The sequence below is a fragment of the Lagopus muta genome, chromosome 25 (assembly GCF_023343835.1).
Source record: "Lagopus muta isolate bLagMut1 chromosome 25, bLagMut1 primary, whole genome shotgun sequence".
Lineage (NCBI taxonomy): Eukaryota > Metazoa > Chordata > Aves > Galliformes > Phasianidae > Lagopus > Lagopus muta.
Window position 1 is genome coordinate 2,156,406 of NC_064457.1, and position 25,591 is coordinate 2,181,996.

General features: G+C 51.8%; 2 protein-coding genes across 5 annotated transcripts in view; both read right to left on the reverse strand.

Annotated features, from left to right (window-relative positions):
• Window positions 1-5,998: 5,998 nt before the first annotated feature.
• SLC35B1 (solute carrier family 35 member B1) lies at window positions 5,999-9,009 on the reverse strand. Its single transcript, XM_048926592.1, has 9 exons — window positions 8,788-9,009; window positions 8,609-8,712; window positions 8,377-8,507; window positions 8,118-8,148; window positions 7,761-7,918; window positions 7,357-7,483; window positions 6,949-7,055; window positions 6,527-6,680; window positions 5,999-6,337 (listed from the first exon to the last, which is right to left on the reverse strand). Exons 1-9 carry the CDS (start codon window positions 8,982-8,984, stop codon window positions 6,285-6,287), a joined length of 1,062 nt encoding a protein of 353 aa, XP_048782549.1. The 5' UTR covers window positions 8,985-9,009; the 3' UTR covers window positions 5,999-6,284.
• Window positions 9,010-9,825: 816 nt separating this feature from the next.
• FAM117A (family with sequence similarity 117 member A) overlaps window positions 9,826-25,591 on the reverse strand; it is a 28,493-nt gene continuing 12,727 nt past the window's right edge. For 3 of the 4 annotated variants that reach the window (XM_048926591.1, XM_048926588.1, XM_048926590.1), the window contains 7 exons: window positions 17,144-17,313; window positions 13,813-13,908; window positions 13,177-13,290; window positions 12,719-12,853; window positions 12,049-12,271; window positions 11,567-11,687; window positions 9,826-11,061 (listed from right to left, as the gene is read on the reverse strand). In XM_048926591.1, the coding sequence (XP_048782548.1) occupies window positions 10,722-11,061; window positions 11,567-11,687; window positions 12,049-12,271; window positions 12,719-12,853; window positions 13,177-13,290; window positions 13,813-13,908; window positions 17,144-17,313 (1,199 nt within the window). In that variant the 3' untranslated portion in view covers window positions 9,826-10,721. The remainder of the gene's footprint in view (window positions 11,062-11,566; window positions 11,688-12,048; window positions 12,272-12,718; window positions 12,854-13,176; window positions 13,291-13,812; window positions 13,909-17,143; window positions 17,314-25,591) is intronic. The other variant, XM_048926589.1, reaches the window with a different exon arrangement.

A 25,591-nucleotide genomic window follows, 5' to 3' on the forward strand; every position in this document is an offset into this window, starting at 1 on the left:
AAAGCGACGTCAAGAGGGAAATGTAAATGTGCTTTGCAGCCCGGACCTTGCAGGGAATAACAGGTATGGATTCTGGAAGTATCCTCAGAGAAAGAGTTGTTCAGTGTTTCAGTTACTGAGCTGCCATCTTGTTCTGACTCCTGATGCTGCCTGGTTTCGTTTCTATGCTGGTGAAGAGGAGAGCTCGCAATGCCTGGTTTTGAGCACAGTGAAGGTGAAGGTTTGCTGTTACCATGCACTTTGTTGTACAAATCCCAGCACTCTGATTTAAGTGATGCTACTCTAGAACGTTCTTACAGAACTAATCAGAGCTAATCAGTTCTTTGTTTATGCCTTCTCATTAGCAGTCCTGCAATGACTATTACTGCATTAAGTTACTGCAGCCAGAATGGCAGTAATGAGTAGCTCAATCTTTAATTTCATTTGAGGCTGCGTTCAGTTATTGCATGGAAAATTGTTTTCTGGAGAAGCGATTTCAAAACCAAGCATTCAGAAATCATGAAGCCTGACCAGATTGAGGTTCTCCCTTTTGGATATTTTGGATGTACTGTACATAAAGATCTACAGATTGTGGTCTTGTAACATTATCCTTAGACCAGATAAAATGAAGCTTATGTTAAAACTAGGCACTAATTTAAAGCATCCAGCTGATAAAATCCAGCCCTCGTTAGTGAAGATTGTCATTTGGTTGTGCTTTTTGTCTTCTGAGTTTTAGATCTCTCCAGCCCAGCTGTTCATACAGAAATGCAGTTAGCTGCTGGGGTTACTGCACTGCCACACAGGCAGGAAGCAGGGGCAGATCTTTTCTCCATCCTGAGACCAAGATTTTGTCTTTCCTGCCACGTTCACTGTAAAACAAATTAACAAATTACAGCCTATCACGTTCCCTAAATGAGATTTGCCGAGACCTTGGGAGAAAGTCACACTACAGTTCTGAGAATAACTTCAATCAGAGGAGGAACTTGCACATTTTTACTTGAAAGCAGGTCCAGCTCTTCAAAGCCGATAATGAAGAGAGGCTGTGTTTGCCTGGAAAACAGTTTGCATTGTTCTGAGAAGTGATTTTAAGAAGTTTAGCTAATGAGTGTCAGGCGATCAAACTGCCAGGAGATACAAACTCAGCTGCCTGCTTTACCCGTGACCACAGAAGATGGAGATAACGATCTCTGCTGTTTAAATGTACACGGGGGCTGAGACTTTATTGCCTTGGAGTGTTTCATTTCTCCAGCCTTAAATGCCATTTGCATTTTAATTTTTTTTTTCCTTAGAATATTTAAAACTGTAAACATCTCATTGCGCTGTGACATCCAACTGTGGCAGATTCACTCTGAGGTAATTACAGTCCTTCCTCTTCTTCACATGCATCTTCTCACCACTGCTGAAATGCTGTTAGTGATGCACTGTAACTATGAAACGTTATGAGAATACCTATTCCAGACACACGTCCTCCCCCCTGCCCTGACACTCTCCACACGCTGAAATGGGACTCCGAAGCTGGCATGTTTTTCCCCAATAGATGCCTGATTCTCGTGTACTTTTCAGTCTGAGAAATCCAATAGGAATTCTTGTTTCCTTTGCGAGAGCGCGTGGAGCCCGCCGTGAGCTCACATAACCACTGAGCCTTAACTGAGTGGCACAGAACAGATCCCAATTGTTCTTAACGTTACCATTGGGGTGATGGGGTTGTTTTTGGTGGTATCTTTAACGCTGGTAACTCATCAATTTCAGAGCAGCACTGGTAGCTTCAGTATCCCTCAAACCTTGTCATTTAACCCGTCTTTACTCTCCCACAACCAGCAGGTCAGCACTGTTAAACACTTATTGCACCTCCGCATGCACGCGCACAGTACGTCTCACCTCTTCTACATGCACTCTAAACATTATTTTAAAACATCTGTTGATGGAATTGCAGAGGGAACTCATAAAGGCAAGGAAGATGAAAGGAAAAGGAAAGCAGCTGCCAAGCCTTCCCCCCTGTGAGCGCCGTGTCTCAGTTAGGTATGAAATAAAGCTTCACCTTTCTTCGCTCATACATCACCGAGTTCCTCCTGGAGAGACAACAGGCACAAACACTGCTGCAGTGTTGTCTGCTGTTTATTCTCAGTGTGAGCGTGACTCTCATCTCCCTGGAACCACCACCAACTGACAAGGTTCCTAGGAGAATTCTGGCAGAAATGTTTTTGCAAACGTCAACTGCAGAGCCTGTGGCTGCTGCTGTGCACGAAGGAGCTGTCTGTGTTACCCCAGGACAGGAGGCACACGCACCTTCATAGGCGTGCATCTGCACTGGAGAGCTGTCCTGCTGAAGGCATCGTCTCAAAGCTTCTGACAACTCCAGCGTAGTCTGCTGAACGTCAAAAAATCAAGCAGACTAAAAATGCAGGAAGACCTGGATTTCCACATTATCCTTTTACTGCAAACCAAGGACTTTGGAAGTACAGTCCTATTGCTAATTAGGCAAGGACCATTTTTTTGTTGCTTCCTTCTCATGTTTCTTGAAAATTATTGAAAGAGTTCCCCCTGCTGGTAACTGCCTGACTCATAGAGGGACTCAGGGCCGGCACTTCAGACCCAACGAGAAAAGGCAAGGTGGAATGGCTGCCTAATTTGTCCGACCTTTGTGTTTTGCACTTGCAGGTCTTTTTCTAAGGCACTTAAACTCAAGTCCTACTCGACTCAGTTCCCTTCTCCTCACAGAAAGGCCACTCATCTGCTAATGAAGGAGCAAGCCTCAAGATTTTGCTTTAGTAACTCCTTGACAAGTCAGCTCCAACTGGAAACATACAGTGAGCATTCAGAACATCTGCCATCCTGACTGCAAAGAGCATTGACACCTCGGATTTCGCTTTGGAGAATATTCCACTATCACAATAAAGCTACTGCTTGCAGCTGGGGAAAGAAAAATAAATGACAAATCAAACACACCACCCTAAAAAAACCCCATGTTATATATAGAATATAATATATATATATAATCATTATTTTGTAATTCACTTAGCTTATCTGTGATGAACTGGGGAGTGTCTAAAAGCAGAGACGTGCAAAGCAATGCAGCAGAACAGGCAAAGCCCAAACTGCTGGCAGAGAACACGGGTGCTGCACTTCAATCCTCAACACTTCTACACTTCTGATGAATTTGGAGCCCATGCTACCACAAAACACAACTGGACAGCAATAGTTAGGCTAAAGATTCCTTTGCGTAGCCACACACCAGGTGTTATGCAGTATCTAGAAAAGCCAGAATAAACTGTAACTGTTTTGTTGATTACTCATCTCTTAGTTGAAGACAGAAAGCCTTTGCTACACTCCATCAGAAATCCCAGCATTCTGATTGAATTTCTGCCTTCTGCCCTCGGGTTGAAGACACTACAAAAAAAAGAACAAAGCCAACAGAACAGTTCAACAGCTTCTCCTCTGCAAAAGGTGCCTCCGAGAGGAGCTAACACTTCTAATAATACAAAGTAACACAGGATGAGAACTTCATTAGCTTGTAAACCCGGTTCCCTTGGAAGTTTCCTTGTATTTATCTGGAGACGGCTGAAGTCAAGCAGGAACACACAGCAGAAGCCACCAGGCAGGCTTCTGAGAACATGGAAATCAGCCTGTCACTGGGGAGAGCCATTGCAGCAGCCCTCCTGGCAGCTCAAAGCTGGAGACCTGTTCTGTGGCAGCGCTGTTAAAACCAGCCATGAAAAAAGCCAGTGCTGATTTGAAAATAGCTTCTCGGATTGCTTTTGCAGCCTCCTCTGGGATCTCGCAGTACATGAGGTCTGGAGCAAAGACAGCAAAGCTGTCCAAGGAAATCCAAAAGATTCAGACTCAGGGTGAGCACAAGAGCCGGCTTGAAGAATTTCTTACTAAGATGTGGAGGTGCAGTGAGAACCAAGTTGGAGCCACACCAGGAATAGGCTTTAGAGCTAAAGTGGGTCAAGGCAGCCTGCAGAAATCAGAGAGAAAATCTCCTTTATTTTCTTCCTTCTTGGCAGGCTGATCCTTATGTCTGTGCTCTGAATACAGACAAGTTGGAGATACTGGGAAAGACGAATCTTGGCTTAGAAAATAGGCCCTAGAAAGCTCCCAGCTTTTTAATTTCTGCCAGTCCTCCAGGCTGCTGCGGCACGGGGAAGAGGACAGACAGACCTGTGGTCTGAGAAAACACCCCTTGAGCCCCCGATAGCTTCTTTTCCACGGTTCAGGAATCATTTAGCAATGCTAAGTCTTTTTTTTCCCTCCTTTCCAATCAGACACCCTTTCTAGAGCTACAGCTGGACTCAGGGCAAGAAGAGGAGAAAAGCTCAGGAAGAGAGCGGTCTTGTGGTCTTTCCAACACACACACCAAAGCAGTTTGGAAGGTGCCTCCTCTCAGCCAGTCCTCAGGAAGTAACTTGGCTCGAGGTGCTGCAAATTAGGGAGATCACAAACAACAGCCTGACAGCAGTGGAGAAAGACTGGTGATGTCTCAGCTCCTCCATTTCTCATCACACGCGTCCTTAGGAGCATTGGCGACTAAAGAACTACAGCTAATAAGCAATCTGCTTCTGTGGAATCAAAACAGAGTCATTTCCATGTTATTTGCAGCAGGCTCCCTAGAGCAGAGAGGTGGTTTGGGAATTAACAGGTGATGCGTCTGAATAATTTTCCTGATCTGTGGAGGAACACGGCTGAGGACGTGATTTGTGGCATTTCTCAGCTGTTTGAATTGTGCACAGTGATGGGGGGTTATTCCTCATTAGATTACTTATTTAATAACGGGCAAAACGAGTCTGCAGAACTGTGAGTGTTTCTGCTGATGCTGGTTCTCAATTTGAGAACTGGCTGAATTTAAAAGACTCTCCTCTATCCCACAGCACCAAGTCCTGCAGAGCAAAGACACCTTTACCACTCAGACAGCACCATAACTCAGTGCTATCTATCGCACAGCACAAGTCATTCAGTATTTCTGCTCCCATTTATGAAATGGCAATTAATTACCTTGAATATACTGTTTTCAGGGCAGCTGGGATCTTCATACGGCAGCAGGTGCCAGCATGAAGTTCATCAAGCAGCATCCATGGAGTTAAATCACAGCTTTTATTTTGTGGCTCTCTACTACTGAGAACACATTTGTTTGCTACTTATCATCTGACCTTTAAGGCAACACAAGTCAGCAAGGAGGTGAGAGTGACAGAAAAAACCAAAACCTTTCATATCCTCAGGTTTAATTCTGCAAGAAATGTGTTGTTTGAGTAGCACTACAGGATAACGAGGCAGACTAAATGAAAAACAAATTGGAGTCCAAAAAAGTTGTAAGAAATACTGCAGAGGTGGGGGTAGAAGGGGCTGGAAAGGGAGACTTACAGCAGCCGCTCAGTAAAGAGATCAAGATCCCATCTGGAGGGGCAAAAGGCCAAAGCCACAGAACAGATGGAGACCAAGCGACAGCTGGTGCAAACGTGCTTTCATGTGTAAAGTTTGTTCTGTGGAGAATTCTGCTCTCCAACTCTGCAGGCATCGTTCTGATAGCAGCTCCTCCCCCCGCAGCACTGGGACCCAGCCTGCGCCCAGGAGCGGCAGCTCACCATGATAGCGGTTAATTAACAAGGGCCCTTTCAACATTCAGAAGCTGTTGTCACACAACCTTGGCACCAGTTTAGCGGCAGAGGTTCCTGTTCCTTCCTCTGCAGGGGGAGATGAAAAGAATTCATTTTAACCCCGGCGGTTCAACAGATTTCCTGTACGTTTTTACATACGCCAAGGGCTGCCTGTTCAGAAGGGCTCAGGTGAAGAACGCAGTGCAACACACTGTGTTAACAGCAGAACGTCCGACTGCCTGCTCCGCTGTGAAAACCACCACACAATCAGCCAGGAGAGAGGATCCTCTTCAACACAGGCATTTAATCCTGGACCTCCCCAGGCTGCACCATGCTAACGCCATTCTGACCGCCTCTCCTTGCAGAAAGCTCTGCTCTGCCTCCCCACCGTCAGCCAAGAACTGAAATCAAAGTCCTGGAGAAGAGGCCATTGTTTCCTTTTCTTTAATAAAGATAGGAAGTTTTTTTTTTCTGTTAAGGCAAGAATGTCATCCTGCTGCTAGGATCTAGTACTGCACCTTCGATTACAGAAAAAAACCATCATACTTGATTACAGTTAAAACTGAAGCAATTCGTAATTAAAAAACTAAAACAAAAAAAAAATCCAAACATTCCCCTTCTAATTACCTATCCTGAGTCCAGTTTCATGACAGACTTTGAGGTACAAGACAATAAATTAAAAGTTCATTCCGACAGCACAGATCCACCGCCTCCTCAATGCGACGTCTTCTTTACTCCCTTCCCAAATTTGGCATCAAGTCCAAGGCCTGCAAAGAGACAAAGCAATCTGTGTGCACGGAAAGCTTCCTCTTCTTCCCCCGCTCTAAGCTGCAGCACACTTCCATCAGAAGCGTTCCACACAATTCCATTTTCTGACCAGCACCTTTTACAGCTGCCCCCGCTGAGCGCTGTTTATGGTAACGGAAGGAAGAGCTCAGCTCTGCTCCCAGACTTACCCAGGAACACCAGGACCGTCCCCACCCACTGCATGCTGCTGATGGGATTGGCAAACAGAATGACGGATGCTAAAATGGTGAAGAACTTGCGTGTTGTGGTGATGATGGAACAGGTCAGAGGTCCGAAGTAAACCACCGTCATGAAAATGAAGCTCTGGAAAACAAACAGGTGCTTTTCATCACAAAAAGACACAGCCGGGATCACATTTTCAACCACAGAGCCAGAGCTGAAAGAACAGCTTTTGGGTTGTTCTTTTATTTTTTCAACTCCCCATTACTTCCATATAACCATTTGAATTTCGTGGTAGCCTACATGGAAAGCAGCGATAACCAAAGCAACAGAAAGCGAGGCAACTTTGCTCTGCCATCTCCCAGCTGTGCAAACAAACCCCGGTGAAGGCTGCAGAACAAGGGCAGTTTACCTGACCCAGCGCGCTCGTCAGGCCGAACAGCAGGATGTTGTAAATGATGCTGGGATAACGCTCAGTGAAACTCAGGAACTCCCAGAGCTCTCCAGTGAACAGGATCCCTGCGGGAAGGGTCGGGATGAGGAGTTATTCACCCGAGCATCATCTCAGCCTACGGAGCATAACCTCAGTTCACATTCCCAACGCAGCCGGCAGCACGGAGCTCAGCTGGGAGTTAAGCTGTGTGTGAAGCAGCGCCCTCTGGTGGGCATCGGAAGAGCTGCACCGAACACCCAGACACCGAACACCCAAACTGAAGCTCTTTTGCAACGAGCGTTTCCAAGTCCTTCAGGGAGCAGAACACGGCGCTGCTCCCGCAGGGCGCTGCAGGGCAGGCTGTACAAAGTGCAGGGCGTTCCTTACCAGCTCCCAGGAACAAGGTGGACCAGAGGTTAACATTCAGCATCATGTGATTGGAGCCGGTTTGATAGTGAGCTCTCATGTGGTCCTGAGAGACACCTGTCAGCCCATCCAAGGTCAGCGACAGCAACTGACAAAAGGAGACAGGGATACGAGTAAAGCAAAACCTTCTCTAGGGTGAAGACATTCAGCTCCCTCCCCTCATTTGAGGCATCCCAAACAGCTGTTAAACACCAATGATGCCACCTCAGGACAGAAAGAGACGTGCATCCCTCAAACTCGATGAGGTACCCACTGCACAGAAGCATTTCCACATCAGCTTTAAGGTGCTCTTGCTGTACAAAGCTCTCACTGCTCCATCCTCCCACCAGGCAGCCCTGAGCTCACTGCGCTGCAGCAGCACTCACCAGAAGGAGCTCCCCGTAGCCAAAGATGTGGTCGTCACCTCCAGCTCCCTTTTTGGGCTTATACATGAACAGGGCCACACCTGTGACTATCAGGAGGACGCAGAGGTACTTGGCCAGCGGGTACTTCTTCCTCAGCACAGTCACACCTAAAAGCATGACTGCAAAAGAAGCGACACCATGAAGCCCACATCCTCACCTGGGAATACAGCAGCCCACAGAACAGAACACGGGGCCGAATGGTGCACAGCTGCCGTTCCTGCAACACAGCGCTGTTTTTACAGCTGAGCTCCTCGGATCGGTCAAAGGACACGAGAAACCCACAGAAATACACGCAAAGAAGCATTTTAATTTGCTTACCTGGAATGGGCTTACAGGATTTGCCTAGGACCTATCAAAAAAAAGAGCACATTAACCACCTGCACACCAACCTCCTGCCTGCAGTGTGAGCCCAACACGAGGGCGACCCGACCGGCACCGACACACTGCACCTCCTGCAGGAAAGCCAACAAAGCCCTGCGACACAGCGACCGCAAAACCAAAACCTGCAGCCCACAGCCGTCAGCAGCAGCTCCCAGCCGGCGAACGGAGCTCAGTTCCCGGAGCGGCCGACGCTCACCTGGGTCGGGTAGTTGACGAACTGCAGGGCCGAATTGCTGGAAACCATCGCGCCCAGATAAGAGAGCGAGCAGGCGGCGTACAGCCAGCCGTGCGTGCGATCCACCCTGGCGGAGTCAAAGAAACGGATCACTGCGGGGAGAGCGAGGGAGGAGAAGCGTCAGGGCTGCGACGGAGCTCAGGGCGCTCAGAGCCGCGGAGCGCGGGGAGCCCCTCCGGCAGCCCGGACTCACGCAGCTTGGCGAAGGCGGCGTTGATGACGCACTGGATGAAGACCAGGCTCAGCGCGTACGTGAACTTCTCCTGCCGGGCGCCGTCGCCGTATTTCCCCCGCGTGCTGCAAGAGCGGGACGCGGTGAGCCGGCGGCGCGGGGAAAAACCCGAGTCCCGGGCCGGCCCCGCGCCCGCTCACATGCTCTCCTGCAGGATGCCGTAGTAGAAGTAGCAGGCGAAGACGCCCAGGAAGCAGACGGGCAGGCGGAGGCGCTCGGGCAGCGCGGGGCCGCCCGCGTTCGCTCCCATAGCGGCGGCGCGGCCGCTCAGCGCCGGGCCCACGTCCAAAGCCACATCGCGCAGGGCGGCCGGCGGCGGCGGAGCGGGCGGCCTCATACACGCACCGTGCGCCCGCCCGCGGCGCAGGACCCGCCCGGCCCGGCCGCGCCCGCCCCCCGCGCTGCCGGATCCGCGGCGGGGTTGGGGGAGGACGAGCGGCGGGAGACGTCGAGCAAAACCATCCCGGAGCTGCGGAACGAAACCGTTCGCCTCCTCTCCGAGGTCGCCGCCGTCGCGGTTCGGCCACGATCGCGGCTGCGGTGATTTCTGGAGACAGGCAGCGCGTGGGGCAGCCCCGGGCTGGGGGCCTTCAGTGAGCGCTGCCCCGGCGGTGACGCAAGCAGATGTGGAGCGCGGTGATTGGCTGTGCGGCCAGGGGGCGGAGCCCAGGTGGCGTTCCCTCCGTCGCCCGAGCGACTGGGGCGTGCCGTGCGCATGCGCAGCGCCGAGCCGTTCGGCGGCCGGGCTCGCTACGTTCCTTCGAACCGGAGCTCCGCTCAGCGCCTCCCAGCGCTCCGCCCCCCGTCGGACTCGGGAATATTAAATCCAACCCCCCCAGAACACGAGGGCTGTCGGATGCACGAAATAGTTTATTTTCTCCATGTAACTGTCAACACCAGCATCTGCAAAAACCCCTCTAAACACAACTCCAAATCTAACGTTCCTCCTTTAAGCTTTGCAATACATACATAAAATACAAACTTCAAACAGCTGCAAAAATAGTGTCTTTGGAAGAAAATAGAGTTTCTACATCAGATATAAGAAAATAGGCTTCTTCAGTACAACCCAGAGCCTTTGCAACAGAACACAACCAAATGCCGCTGTTAAGAGGCTTTTTACCATCTGTGTCCTCGTGTCACCGCTCTGCTTTCTGCTCTGCAGCCCATGGAACCCCCCCCCCCCCCCCAGGCAGCCCCAGCCCCGCTGTGCAGCTGTGTGGGCTCAGGGCCAGGCGCCTTCCAGCACCCTAACCCTTCCAGCACCGCAGTTTGTTTCCCATCTTCTCTTCCTGCAATGTGGCCGCAGCACCGGGGACACCGGCAGGCAGCTCCGCCATTCCTGAGCAGCCACCATCTCTCTCCTTCACTCCTTGCAGTAAGGCAAGTTTTCCTCCCCCTGTAGAAGGCGGCATTCGGTCACCTGCGCTCCCCCACCCCCCGTTCAGCAGAGCTGCCTCAGGGCTCCTCAAAGCTCCGGGGTTTCAGGGGCTGAAGGCGTCCATGAAGGCACAGGCAGAGAACACTGCTGTCTGTGTCACCAATACAGATCAGCTGCTGTCTGTGTCACCAATACAGATCAACAGCAGCTCCCACTGCCCTGGAGCAGCCATCCTATGAGACCCTTCTCCCCCTTCCCACCTCCCAGAGCTCAGCAAGCACCGGGCAGCAGCAGCAGCAGGGATGAGAAGCACTGGGATGAGAAGCACTGGGAAGCTCCACCTGAATCCTCCCGGCTCAACGGCACTCAGAGGCCCGGAGCGCAGCTCCGCCCACCGCAGGGGTGCCCAGCTGCTCTTCACCAGCAAAACAATCATACAGGAAATGACAATTCAACGCAGGAAAGTGCTTTCAACAGGGGAGGCTCGGGGAAATGAGCCCCTCCTACAGCAGCGAGGAGTCCTGTGGAACGTGGTACTTCACAGCTGCTTTCATCCTTGGCAGCCTGCTGTGGTTTTCAGGCCCAGCGCTGCCCCTTGGCTGTCAAGTCCCAACCTCAAGGCACTGATCTCCATGGGATGGCAGAGATGCACTGAGGAGCCAGAGCTGCTGTTGCTGGCTAACTTTCCCAAAGGTTTCACACAACGAGGGAGCTGTGGAAGACGACGTTCTCCTCTGGCTGCCCACGTTTCCAGTGTTCATAATTGAGTGAAGGTGACTTGGAGGCGTCGCTGAAGTTATCTACAGCAGCGTCCTTCCGTGCCCCAAGGAATGGCGTGGGGGCCGAGGGCTGGCAGGATGTAAACGCGCCCGTGCCAGGGCTGGATGATGCTGGAAAGCCCCTGCTAAAGAGAAAGCCCACATTTGGGAAGAGAGGCTTCACCAGGCTGACAGGGCAGAAGGCAGAGCCCGTAGGGTTGAAGTGCACTTTGTTCTTATCCGGGCAGGAAGGCTGAAAGGTGTGGTCAGGGCTGGAGCTGAAAGAGACACAGAGGATGTGATCAGCAACAGATGCTCCCCAAGAGCACCAAACTGCCTGCGGCTGCAGGGAGAACACCTGGGGTTGCGTGCTCTTCAAAGAGCCTGACTAAAAGCTGAGTCGCTGGGCTGTGAGCCGGGCTGCTCCTCATGCACAGAGCAGCACGACGAGGCTGTTTTGTTTTGAAAGCACACTTATTTACAGGAAAAGCAGCTCTCTTTTCGAGGGGCTGTGCTGGCTGAGCATTATCTCCTGCCTAGGAAGGGCAGAAATCGCAACATCCTTCCCAATGTGTCTCAGGGTTAACACTGCAGCTTTCACCTCTTCCACCAGGATCCGAGCAGCCAAGGTTTTGCTGCAGTGTTTCTTAGAGGCTGTTCCCTACTTTCAGAGCAGGGCACAACAGCACAACTGGAGGCTCAGCTGTTCCCACCCCAGCATCCTGCCATAGCAGCAACCCCAGCTGAGCCCCTGTGAGCTCTGCCACAACTCCTTGCACTTACGAAGCTTCTTCAAAGGCCCGGACTTTCTCACATCCCTCAGGAGGCTCCCGTTTGAACACGTAGCTGTGGTTGGGCCGAGGAGAGGAAGCGAAAGCCAGGACTGGAGAAGGGCTGCCCTCCTCTACAAGAGATGAAAGATACTTTTAAAGAAATTTTTATGAGAATCATAGAATCACAAGGTTGGAAACAGCCTATAGGATCATCTGATCCAACAGAAGTTTAAGCTAATCCCAAGCGTGCTCTTCCAGTACCCCTGTGGCTGTGGGCTAAACCCAAAGCACTTTATTTGTGTAGCTCCCTGCTCATAACCACCATGCAGCACAACAGGAGAGCATCCACCTGGAGACCGATTAGCAGGGCTCAGGAAGTCCACCATTATTCAAAGTGGCTGAGATCCCTTCCAACCTCATCTGCAGCTTGGATCCATCACACAGCCTCCTCATCCCCCCACAGCTTCCCAGCCGCTCGGGCTCAGCACTTGCCTTTCTCTTTTGGATCCAACTGCACCTCATCCACAGCAGAGGAGAGTTCTTCTGCCACCAGTCTCACTGGAGTGTGTGGAGAAAGGCGGAGAGGCACAGAAGGGGAAGGAGAAAGCGAGAGGCTGCTGCAGCTGCCACTGCTGGGCTCCAGCATCAGGGAGGCATCCTCAGAGCCTCTCGGAGCAGGTGCTGGTGCTCTGTGGCCATCTGGGACATCCAAGATCTAGGGAAAAAGCAAAATCTCAGCAGGACAAGAAGAAACCCAGCCCTTCCACCACAGAAAAGGTGAGGAAGCAGTTGCACCTACAGATGGTATTTTTTGGGCTCAGCCACAGACAGAGCAGAAGGACACAGACCCTTCTGCATCCCCTGCGCCACTTCTGCTCACAGGCTGGCAGGGATCACCTCCCACACCTGCATGGTACGAAGCAGCCTTTGGATGCTGATCTAAGACAGTGCCTCAGTGCTGCTGAGATTCCTGCTGGCTGATCTCCCACAGCACCAAGTCTAAGGAGGGAAGCCCAGAGCTGTTCAGGCAGCTACGTGCCCAGAACTGAACACAGACATCATCCCCACAGCCCAGCAGCAGCTGTGGGCAGCGAGCGTCACGAGAGCAAAGCATTCAGAGACCATCCAGGAGATTCAGGGCGATCCTTCAAGCTTCACTCACCCTCAAAAGCTCTTCATCTCCATGTTCCTTCACAAACACTTCCTCTAGTTCCTGGTTTAGCCCTTCCAGGCTCCTGTGCAAGCAAGGACTGAGCCTCAAAACAGGAGACAGAGAAAGGAAGCCTGAAGGAGAGTCCTGCAACAACCCAGAGTGAAAGATGTTAGCTGTGGCAGCACAAACTCAGTCATTTCTCAGTTCCATTCTGATGTCGCAGCACTCAGTGCTCAGCCAGAGCCTTCGAGGAGGCTGACTGGCAAAGACCGACAGAAGAGCCATGGAAACCCACCAAGTGCTGGTCAGAGCACGGGGATCTGCTGAAGCAGTGAGGAGGAAGAAAAAATGCCCCCCTTCCACCCCCCACCCCCTTTCTCAGAAGTCTGAGAACAGCTGGGATGTCTGCACTCATCTCATTGGGACGCACTGACAGCACAGGGAGGTGTGAGCCTACATCAACCTACCCGCAGCGATCCAAGCACAGCGTGGTCCCCCTGCAGCGGGGAGCTCTTCTCCTTTTCTTTGCCACTTCTGCCGTTTAGCTTCGTCCGCTGGAGCTGCTGCTTCAGTTTGGCAATCTAGCAAATAAAGTTTCAGCTGCAGAATGAGGCAAGCCAATACACCTCCACCAAAAATCAATAATCACATCTTGTCTCTCTCCTCCCCTCTCTCTCGACCCATGAGGAAGTGCCAAAATAGCGTCAGCTCCCATCGCACAACAAGCTGCTCTGCCTCTCCAAGGATGAGCAAGGATGAGCAAGGACTGCCCACGAGGCCTCACCAAAAGCTGCCCCCTGGCAACGTGGGCAGCGCCGCTGCATCTGGGTTATCTTCCACCTGCAGCACCAGGCCCTGCTGGAGCCCACGCACACTGTGACACCTACCAGCAATGCGCTGAGCTCCAGAGGAGCTTCTTTATAACAGCTGCCTGTGAGATCAGCCTCCTGTCCAAGCACAGCATTAGGGGTGAGAATGAGGGCTAACATCTCATCTAACACTACAACCCCGTCCTCCCACTCCCCTCCCATGCAAGCAGGAGCCTCCTGCACGTCAGCAGCTAACACAGACCTTGCTCAAGTGCTGGGAGCGATCTGTTTTACCTCTCTGCGGTGATCTGTGCTACCCCAGGAAGCAGAACGCTTGTGAGCACTGGAGCTGGCTTTTCCCACTTCTGCATCATGCCAGGACACCGGGGTCTGAATGAGGAGAAACATTGCTGAGAACGATCGCAACCCTTACTGCTCTGAGGCTGCTGGGAGAGCCCGAAAGAATAAAAGCAATCAACTGCTGCTCCTTCACAGCCCTGCTCCATTCCTCCCCCACTGTCACTCAGTAAAGCACACCGAATTCTTTCAGCACTCACCAAAACCTCACCATTTTAACCGAATCTGTGCCTCTGAAGGAAAACTGGGCCCCACGGACCTGCATGGCAACTGAGCTGCTCGGAAGGCAGTGCCTCAATTCCCACGGGTACCTGGCAACGTGAGGCACAGCCATTGCTCCTCACGCCCTGGCGCTGCCTGCGCGGGCTGCAGCCCAAAGCAGGGTGACGTAGAGACACAAGCACTCGTTTGTACACAGCAGCCTTACAGAGAGGAAAAGCCTCACCCAGCTGTGAGAACACACAGCTTGCTTCTGAGACCTCAGGCTCCCATTATCACAGTTCAAAGGCGTAACCAAAAGCAGGGTTTGGCCTGCAGACTCGATGCTGCCGCAGGAGTGCTGCAAGAGCCCAGCTGCCTGTGCTGCTCACTGGCTGAAGGGCTGGCAGCTCTCAGCTGACTCTTGGTGCACAAAAACAGCCCCAGCGCACTGCACAGCTGTTTTCCAAGCAACAGCCACGTTATGAGCATCAATGGCAGTCAGAAGGGGCCGCTGATCTGATTGGCCATGGGTGTGAACTTCCTTCCGCTGAACTCAGTCCTGCTCAGCGGAGCCTCCAGCACCAGAACGCTCCCAAGGCACATCAGCTGCAGGGCTGCTTTTTCCCAACATCGCATGTCAGGCCCTCTCAAAACACCCAGCCCCTGTCCCCACTGCCTGCCGTGCTGTGGGAGGCTCTGACAGCGCTCCCCTCCTCCATCCTCAGGGACAGGCTGCCCGGAGGTGCAAGGGCCTGAGAACAGCTCCTCTCCAAGCAGCTCTGCATCTCCCCTGAGGCCACTGTGAGAACAGCAGCTGTTGGAAGCAGCCCCATCGAGTCAGAAACCTCTTCTCTCAAAATGTGTTTTAGTATGTATTGAAACCAAAGGAACAAGGCGGGTTACCTGGAGAGGTACCAGGCTTTCCTTTGGTAACTGGATGCAGAAGACTTCCAGACAGAAATCCAACCCTGCCCCAAGTCACAGGCTCCAATGCAGCCCCTCCTTGCACCCCCTCCCCCAAAGCAGGGCACACCATTCCCACCACAGCGTGTCCTGCCTGGGTCTTTGTCCACAGGACCAGTGAGCAGCAGGCACAGCAGCTGCCACAGAGTGCAGCGCTCAGTTTGGTTTGACAGAAGCAATCTGCTCAGCCTGAAGCATTACTGCGAGGTCCTGCTGAGCTCAGAGCAGCCTCAGCCGCCCCGTGGAGGAGCAGGCTGCTCCCATAGGAAGTCCTGCAGCTCAGGCTAACCCCACACTTTGAGCACATGGCACATCTGATCTCATTTCCTACCTCAAATAGTCTCTCCTAAACAACTCGGACAGCGTTCGGTGTTGATGCCAGAACATTGTGTCATTTCACATCCCAGCAGATCACGTACGTAGGAAAGCTAAGGAGGAAAGCTAGAAGAGGCAAGACTCAGCTCCATCTCATGTTACTGCTGAAGGAGAGGCTGGGAAGCTCAGCTTCAGCTGCTGGAAGAGCCCAGGATGTGAGAAAAACTTAAGGCACCTGAAGACTCTCAAGCAACAACTCCTTTAACACCCTGCTCTACTGCTGTGACACCCAGAGCACCAGGCTGCCAAGAAACAGGGCCCAGAAAGGAAGAAGCGACGATTCTCGCAACAGGAAAACCTGAAAGTAAAGAATGTTTGTGCATCCCACTCCTTTTCTAGGCAGAGTGTCACGGCAGAAGGAAATTACAGAACTTTTTGTACTAACTGTGGCAAAACTGCTTCCTCAGAAAGAGGGGGGGAAAAAACACTTTGCACAGCAAGATAAAGGCGCAGGCTGCAGCCATGCACGCTGCTGCCACTCTCCCCCACGCTGAGCACCTGCAGTTGTATCTCACTTAAGCACCTTACGACAGCAAATCTACAGAGCTCTGCACTGCAGCTGATCAGTAGCTGTGGAAGGAGGAGAGTAAACACGTACTGACAGGCAGAGAAAGTCCCAGCTCAGAGCTGACAGCATGGAAGGGGCGTCAGCCTCCTGGAGGAACATTTTGTTAGAGCACAGAGCAGGCCACAACAGAGGACTTCATTCCCAGCTTCCACAACAGCCAAGTCATCTGATGTGCACACAAACCAGCGGAGCACACCAGTGGAATGCTGGAGATCACTGCTCCTCTCACTGGCGCGTTGCAAGGTCACATCAGCGTCTGCAGATAGCAGGGCTGCAGCACAGCTGGCCCATTGAGCACAGCCAGCAGCTCCATCCTGAGGAGGTGCCCCTGCTTCACAGCCCTCTCCTCACAAGGACCAAATGCAAGGGAAACTGAATGGCTGCAAAGTGCCAGAGCTCAGCGCTCACAGATCTGCCTTGAGACAGAAAGGAGGAGCGCGCTTCCCTCGCTCAGAAATGAAGGTTGACAAATCTTTTCCTTTCCAGAACGTCCTCTGCAGCGCTGCTGGGCACAGGACTGAAACAAAAGCAGGCAGAACACAGTGGGAAAGGACAAGGGAAGTTGGGAACTTCCTGCAAACAGCCCAGGAATAAATTGTCAAACAGCAAAGATCAAACAGCAAGTTAACACAGATTGAGTGTGCTAAACAAATGGCTTGCTAAGCTAACGGATGCTCTTATCCTCCTGAATTCCTTCACCTCTGCAGATAGGCGAGCACTATTTGCTGCCATGCAGTAATATTTACAGGTTGCTAAGAGTTCCTTGAGGTCTGGAGCTCTTCCATCCTACAGTAGAGCTGTGCTGTGTTAGTGAGCCCTTCTGTGGGAGCACCCTCACCGTCTCAGCGTGTGGCACACAGCCCATGCGTGTTATATAAGGACTTGGCCCATAGCTGCAAGCCAGAAAAAAAACGAGCAGTGAGCCAGGGCTGGAGCAGAAAGCCAGAGGCCATCTGCCTCCAAACAAGGCCAAGGAAATTCTAACTGCACCGAAATGGAATCATGGAGCTGAAAAGCACAAGGGGAAAAAACAGCCTTCCTAGAAAGCTGCAGCTGGATGGAGGGGAATGAAGCATTTCCTCTCTTTGCCCAGTTTACAGCCATTGCAGTTCTGCAGCCCCTTCCTGGCCCAGGGACTTCCCGCACAGCCCGCATCCATACCTGGGTAGCTTTGTCATTCATGCACGAGGCAGAAGCTCCGTCAGCATCCCGTGGCCACTGCCCCAGCAGGTAGGAGCCCACGATGGTGTCCAGTGAGGAGGTGCGACGCACGCGGGGCTGCCGGGGCCGGCAGGGCTTCTCTGCAGCAGCAGCAGCGCAGGGAACACTCGCTACACAGGAGAGAAGAGAGGAGGACGTTCAGGCTCTCAAAGCACAGCTCCAGCAACAGCCATCCCCGCCAGCAAGCCCACATCCACTGCAGAGATCCCAAGAAGGGAGGGAGCACACAGAACCTGGAGAAGCTCATTTGCTTCTTGAAAATCTAAGTGCTAACGAAGGCCCTGAGCTCCCAGCCCCGCAGCAGCAGCAGCTCTGGTGCCCAGGCCATGTTGCACAGCACAGCGCTGCTGCTCCTGGGCCATCAGAACCACGCAGCAGAGTGGGTCAGTGAGGGCTGGTGGAGCTCCTGCCTTCCCTTATCGCTGAGCGACTGCTTCTGTACAACAGGAGATTTTACTGCAGCCCTTCAGTGCCTGCTTGAAACCAGTGATCAGACATTCCAGCCTAAGCCAAAGGAGCTGCCACACGAGCGGGTGAAGTGCTCAACAGGGCAACCTTGCTTCTGCGTGGGAAAAAACACCACGATGTCCACAGAGCCCCATTTCTTATTAGCTGGAGCGCAGTGCTTCAGCTGCAAGAACCCGGGCTCCTCCCGTGGGAAGGCCCAGCAGTGATGGGCAGCCTGCACGCCTTCACTTCAGCAGAGGAAGCACACAGTCATCTGCTCCCAGCTAAGGGAGGCCAAGAGAACACCTGCACAGCTCAGGATCCTGCAGGCAGCCTTGAACCCTCGCTGCCGTTGGCAGCTGCAGGCACTCGCCCAGCAACCAGCAGGAAGGAAGAACACAACCTGAGTGCTGCTGTGACCCAGGGCAGGCTGGCAGGACCCCAGCACCCACCCTGCAGCCCAGCGCCTGCTCTGCCCAGCTTCCCTCTTCCAGGAGGTGACCACCCCTCACCCGTGCAGATTTTTACCACGGTAGCGAGGAGGAAAAGCTTCCTGCATACAAGTAGTTCAAACAGCAACAGCACAGCTGCCCTCTCCTGCAGCTGAAAGCTGTTATCACCAAACCCAAAAAAGCAGCAATCATGAAAGGCAAGTTCAAGCCAGCAGAAAAGTCTGTTTGCATTTCATTTTGATTAGACATGCAAATTACCATGCATATTAGAATCAGCCCCATGGCCTCCTGGCAGGGTAGTGAGGCCATGAGCAGCTCTGCTCCAGGTGTGCTGTGCACAGACATTCTCTCCTTCCTCCCCAAACTCAAGGTAAGGCTGGCAGTGAGTTGACCACGTTGAAGCCAGCATCAGGACTGCCCAGCACCACGCTGTGTGCCAAATTCCTCTACAGAGGTGTCTCAGCTCTCACTGCTTGGGGACGTGGCTGGGTAAATACCTCTTTTTATCAGCTAAAATACCATTTGAGAAGTGGAATTTGAGTTCCAGGTGAGAAGGGTAGGGACAAAAAGCCACGTGGGAGGGCTGGAATAGCATTAGTCCTTGCACCACAGCCACACCTCACAAGGTCCACACAGGATTAAAGGCTTATTGTGCTGGCCCAGCTGGCATCTCAAGCCACACTCCCCGCTTCCAACAGTTAATAGCCTAAGACAGCTACCACTAATTTAGAAACTCAGCATTTGCAGCTTCCTCACTCACTCTCACCTCCATCCCATGTGGCTGCTGCCCCTGAACTCAGCCCACGAGCACCTGGAGCACAGCAGGGACAGATCCACAGCACAGCAGCTCCATCAGGAGCAGCACAAGGCAAGAGCTGGGCTGTGAGCAGCACGCAGGGAGGCCGTGCCACGGCTGCAGGGTGCTGCAGCAGGGTGGAGCGTCCTGTTTGCAGCCCTGAGCCGTTATCAGCGCTCTGCACTGAGCTGCACAGCTGCCACCTGGTACCGGTGCTGGGCCTGGGCAGCTCCGCAGCTGGGAAGTGTTGGCTGTGGTGCTTTTAGTTCTCACGTGACAGCAAAGCTGCTGGAGATAAGAGAGCTATCGCTGCGCCTCCAGGAGCCACTGGGCTGCTCCGATTGCTGCACGCATCCCCAAGTTCAGGAGATCGGTGTGATGCATGCAAGCACAAGCAGGAAGCCTTCAGGATGGAGCTCTGGATCTGCAGGATCTCTGGTCTTTCCCAGCCACAACACGGGGAGCTCAGAGCTTCCAAAACCACCCTGGGCCAGACCATCACTGCGTCTAAAAAGAGAAACGCCTACAGTCCATCGATTAAAACAACAACCAAAAGGATCTCTCCATTTTCCAGAGTCACCATTCAGTGAGCAGCACTTGGAGCTGAATCCACAAATGATGGCAAACAACAACAGTGCTCCCACTACTGCTCTCTTTTTGGAGTTGTAAAATTTTATTCCTTCCTTCCCTTAATTTCACCCTAGGGAAACCCACCCTCTCACATCAGAAGGCTGTTTAGAGATTGAGGGACGTGCTGTTCAGACCCTGACATTTTTTGGAACACGGCCATGAGAAGTCTGCCTTAAAGTGACAGAGCATGAAACAACAGCCCACGTTCCAATACAGCCAGCTTTAAAGAGAACCACAGAGCAACGGGAGCCTCAGCCCCTGAGTTCTGCACCAACCAGGCACAGGGAATGCTCTGGGACACAGCTTTCCTCTCAATGGCTTAAGCAAGAACTGTTAGCATTCCTGAAGCATCAGGCTGAAATGGAACCTAAGCAACTCAGTCAATAATTAACTCATGCAAATATCTTCCACCCAACTGTAACAGAAATTACAGCTGATTATTCAAGTTCTGCATCAGCTTCTCTTACCCACACCTTGCAATGCTCTTTACAATGCAGCCCATACCCAGGGGACGCTCCTGACCGAGGGCAGAACAGTGATCAGCAGTGCAGATGGTGGAGATCAAGATCAGAATTGAAGCCCTGATGTTATAAGCTGTTCAGGTCTCATTTCAGCCTCTCTTCAGTCCCACCAGGGTGAATCAATCAGGCTACCTGACAGGTTGCTGCCATATAGCACTGAATTCTCAGCAGCAAGCAAGCAGGCAGTTCTACGTACAATAAAACTTTAAATCCTCTGCTTTGTGCAGCACAGCAATCTGCAGGCAGAGGCAGAGCGCTCTGCAGGGACTCACAGCTGACCAGATGGGCACCAAATGGGCACCAAAGCACCACAGAGCTGGAGCAGCACTGGGAGGCAGCATGCAGAGAATGGACAGAGCTCCAGCCAGGTGCCTGGAAGCAGAGGTGACAGTAAATCTCAAGCTTTGACCAGAAATCGATGAGAGATCCAGAAAGGACTGCAAGCACACGGCTACTGAGGGACGAGGAAGGTCTGGAACCACATCATGAACTGAGTGCCACAGCAAAACCTCTGGCATCCAGCCTTGCCACAGGACTGCAAAGGAAACAATTGACATCTCCACCTCTGGCCACGTTTTCAAGCTTTGGTTCCTTTGTCCTTTAAGAAGATATGCAACTCACAGTTGTACCAGGATGGGATTTCAGAGCTCTTTGCAATGTACATTAACACAGAAAGGCAGGGAAATCCATGGCACCTTCCGGTGAGGAGACAGAAGCTGTGGTTGGACTGCAATCCCCCTCATGACTGTTGCTCAAACCATACGCACATGGCTTGAGAAAAGCAGAAAGCACACAGCCCTGGGGATAACACAGATCTGCCTCTGCTTCAGGGCTTCTCCTGCACACGAAACACTGGGAACAGCGCTGGGAAAGCAGGACTGCAGCGTCCTGCAGCCAAGGGCAAAGAGCACCAACACCTCCAGGCCAGGGGTCTGCAGCACCAGCAAAGGGATCCCAGGCTCCCAGCCCTGCTGGTTGGATGCTGCAGCGACTACAGCTGGACAGAGCAGCCATAAATATCACAGGAAGAGATCAGTAAGAGCCAGCAGCAGCTCAGGCTGCTTGGGACAGTCAGAACAGCAGCTCCCCGGCCCAGGGACTGGAACTGAGCACCCTGAATGGAGGAAACAAGCTGAACTTTTCACCTTCATCTTAATTCTTTCAAAGTTTGTTTTCCAAATGAGAAAACAATCTGAAGAATTTCAGCTTCCTCAGAGCCTTTGGTCCAAGTGAACATTTCCTCCATTGGGCCAACGCACTGCAAACCCATCTGCTCCCATTGGCAGGAGGGCTGTGTTTCTGGATGGGCTTCTGGATGCTGAAATTGGTGGAAGAGCAGAAGAAAACAGAAGGGCAGGCAGGCAGCCTCTCACAGACTGTAAGGGTGGTTCAGAGGCGAGCAAAATTCCAACTTCAGATTTTGAGGTAATGTTCACCCTGATCTGGAAAAAGAGTGGCGACCAAGGAGCTGCTCAGATCACCCACATCCCTATCAGAACAGTGAAACCCCAGCTATGAAAGCAGAGCCGGGGGTGTCTTCCTCCCCCCCTTTTTGTTACACCTCTTTAAATCAATTCTGATAAGCATCTAGGAACCAAGATCTCAGCGGAAGGCAGGGCCAAGGTGAGGAACCTTTGATTCCTGAGCCCTTGGAAATCTTCCAGTACAAAGTAAAGCAAACACAGCAAAGACATCCTCAGTATTTCTACAGTTACAATCAAGCTGGAAAACAAGGAAAAAGGAGGCTTGTGCTTTATACATACAGGTACATAAATCTCACCAAGCTGCACGACAAGCCCTTCTCCCTTTCTCTTTCACAGCCATCGTTAGGATGAGTTTCAGTTGAGCCTGCAGAGTCCAAGTGTGAAACTATTGAGAAAAGCCTTCATCAGGGAGAAAAAGTAAGAATAAAGCCTCAGGATCTGCTACTCCTTCCTACAGCCTTCCTTGTGCCTCCCACCTGGGGCAGCAGAACGGCACAGCTGCTATCAGCTCACTGCAGCACCAGCCTGAACAGCACTGCAGGGCAGCAGCCATGGGACCAAGCCAGGAAGTGCACTCAGTAACTCCTGCAGACTGAGAGGATGGCAAAGTGGGAGAAGCACAGGGAGGGCAGGAGCAGCAGCTCTGTGCAGTGGCACACAGGCATCGCAGGCAGCATGGAAGCAGCCATCTCTCCCACTGTGCAGACCAACCATGCCACCATCTTCAACGCTCGCCTGGTTTCCTCTACAACCATCCCAGAAAGACCAGGTGCCCACAGGCAGCACCACAGGCATCATTTTTAACGCAAAAAAGACCTGAGTAGCATAAATTCCCAAAGGGAATGGATTTTACAAGTCCTGTACCCCTGCACGGATATCTTCTGTACGAGCACAATCGCACCCAGTGCCTCGGTGCCATCACCTTGAACTGCACGAGCAATGGGGAAAGTGCCAAGACAACCTGCTGCAGTCAGTGCAGCTTAAAGGTCTTGTCATGCACACGCTATTTCAACACCCAAGCTTTGCATAAAAGAGAACTTGCTGCACTTGGTGCTCAGCATCACTTCTCTGGCAGCACTTGTTTTTTCCTTTGCACCACGCAGTCACACAGGGAAACGTTCACCCCACCTGGAACGGCACAGATCAGTGCCCAGGTTCTTCCAGTTCTTACCCAACAAATGTGAGAACTCGGCTGTGCTCCACGCAGCTCGGAGAGTCAAACCCCAGCTGATAGAAAGATCCAGAAGCAAACATCCATGTAGGGCAAATGAGCCGAGCGTTCCTGCGGAGCATTCTGCTATAAAAGGGGCAGATCAAACTCACCGCGTGGCCCCGCTGCTGCTTCCTGCACGTTTCCCTTTAAATGTCATCTCCAGAGTTTGAAAGCAGGGAAAAACTCGTTTCACCCACAGAACGTCAACACAAGTCAAGATTAGTTATAGATGTGTCCTTTGTTTCCCCTTTCCCACACCCGTATCCACAGGCTGACAAACTGGGAGCAGCAGGTTTAGATGGAAGGTACGATCCGTATCAGCTGAGGACTGCAATGCCATGAATGGGCTCCAATTACTCAGCCAGAAACTCGTTCTACATTAAACAAAGCCACCTGCAAGGCTCCGACCCCAAGCCTGAGCCACACATTGTGCTCAGCTGTTTTATACCAGCAGTGATTTGATTTCATAGGACAGAAGTGGGATTCTTCCTGGAGAGCACAGCAGCAGGGCATCTCCAGGGCTTTCCCATCCCAAATCAGTCTCCACACAACCGCTTTTCCCCATTGCAGCTCTGCCTGTGCTTAACCCTTTATTTCTATCAGCTTGTTTTCCCACAGCAAAACCCTGAAGGCAAAAGCAGAACTCCAGAGCATCCCAATGTTTGGGAAAGCAAAGTTTGCAAAGCAGCCATTGGCACAGGACAGCAGTTTTCCTATGACAGTTCTCTGCATCCACACTTGAGGGCTTTTGTTTCTTTTCTGGAAAGCTGGTACCCAACGAACTGCTCCTTCTGATGCTCCTTCCCTACAAGTTCTCAGTTTCACATCAGACTTGTGATACAGACCATGCAGATCTGTGTGCTCCTTGTTCATTTGCTTAAGCGCCCTCCTAAACAGCTGCAGGTGTCAAAGAGCATAAAGGGAAACTCAGGAGCAGACACCACGAACATCTGGAGCGCTATTTTGGTAACGAGAGCCTTCACACACATCCCCAGGATACAGAAACACCACTGGGTACCAATTCCTAAAGCAAACACAGCGAGGCCTGAAGCAGTTACCAAATTCAACTAATAAGATGGGGGAGGCAGAAAGGAGACCCCCACACTCATTGTTTGAGGCCTGCAAAGGGAAGAAGAGATGCTGTTACCAGCACTGCTCTATCAAGCAGGCAGCCCTCCCGCAGCATTTCCAAGAGGTAAACAGACATTTTCTTTCTGCTAAACACACACTCAGATGGTACTGCCTACAAACAGTGTCCCACTCGTCTGGCATGGCTTTCATTCAGATACCAAATAAAGCTATTTGGCAGTCTGCTTACTTCAGGATCCACGCAGCAAAACAACTGGACATCTCAGAAGCAAGCAAGTTGAGCAGGCAAGCAATGAAATCTCAAGGAGATGAGTCAGCCCAGCTAACCAGCTTCCTGAAAAGCTGCAAGGCACACACAGGTCTGGAGCAGCAGTGCTGGTGAGGGAAGCCTGCTGGCCATCAGTGAGGATTCAGACTCAGAGGCTCACAAGGGACGTGAATTGGTGCCCAGCATTTGTCAGACGCTCCTGGAGGACGATCTGCAGTTCTGTTGTTGTCCTTCTCCTTTGCCACACCGTCACTGACAGACCTGCACAGGGCTTAGAAGACAAAGGCACAGCCTTACCTCCTTCCAAGGAATCAACCCCAGCACTGCTTGGAAGAGCAGCTGGTAGGCAGCTTCTTGTCCAGCCCTCACCCTCACTTACTCTGATTTTAATGAAGTGTTCTAAAAACTGCTGAACTCGTAACACAAAACACGACTTTGCTGTTCTACTCTATTCCATCTTCTTTTTCTCTGTGCATGATCCAATTAAGACAGCTAAGCTTACTTACCTGCTTACGTTCTCAAAATGCTACGTTCACACATTAAAATGTAAGCTCCTATTTCAATAATCCTATTTCTCTAGTGCTGCACTGGAAAAAGCATAAAGACTTCTGGTCGTCTTACTTTAGAAAACCAGGTTTCAGTTCTGAGATGAGGAAGACTGGAGCTCAAAGCAACTCGAGCATGGAGGCCTGAGGGAGGAACTTCCAATGCTGCAGGAGCTTCAATGTGGGCTTGGGAGGAAACAACCCAGAGCACACACAGCACAAGCAGTGCCATGGGCTGCTTTCAGCTTCAGGCCCTCCATCCCCACAGAGCTCCATCAGCCCCAGGTCCACCTCACCTGGGCGAAATGAACGCAGCAGGGACGGGTTTGGCCTGAACATGGAGGAAACCAGAACAGACCCACCTAACCACTGAAAGCCGGAGCACTTTCAAGATGATACAGAATTTAAAAAGACAGCAGTGGCACAGGTCACGATGCCTAGCGATGAATGTGATATCTCCATTTCTAAGCAGCAAGTCAACTCCTTTCAAAGACTCTCAGCCCAACTTCCTGGCATCCCCCAGCTTCAGCTCTCCCTTTCAACAGAAGCCCTTTGAGAGACTCAACAGCTGCTCCTCGTTTCAATGGGATCCTCTATTATCAGAGCAGCTGCAGGATCAGCCCCTGGATCTCACAGCATCTCTCTCAGCACAGAGATCCCTGTAAAACCAGGCAGCTCCAGAGCAATGCAGAAAGGCAGCTGAGACAGAAGGGGAAGAGGTGACAAAGCAGCACGTTTCCACCCCAGCTCCCAAAAGGTGGGAGCAGAGCTCTCAGATGGTGAATCACCACGATAGCAGTTTTTGGTTAAAGCCTGCCAGTGTGCTGCTCCCACACACGCAGGGAGCAAATTGAGGCTTACGACTGAGGCAGAGAGCAATGGAAATTCAAACACTTACAAAACTGCATACGAAATGCCTATGATCAAGAGGAAAAAATCAAGC

What these genes read in the sequence shown, in the direction of transcription:
- SLC35B1 (XM_048926592.1), bottom strand. Translation starts at nt 8,984, where the DNA reads ATGAGGCCGCCCGCTCCGCCGCCGCCGGCCGCCCTGCGCGATGTGGCT. An exon ending in CGCCGCCTTCGCCAAGCTGC is followed by an intron (nt 8,508 to 8,608) that starts GTGAGTCCGGGC and finishes CTCTCCCCGCAG; the next exon opens with TGATCCGTTTCTTTGACTCC. An exon ending in GACGGTCCTGGTGTTCCTGG is followed by an intron (nt 6,338 to 6,526) that starts GTAAGTCTGGGA and finishes GTCTCTTTGCAG; the next exon opens with GCCTTGGACTTGATGCCAAA.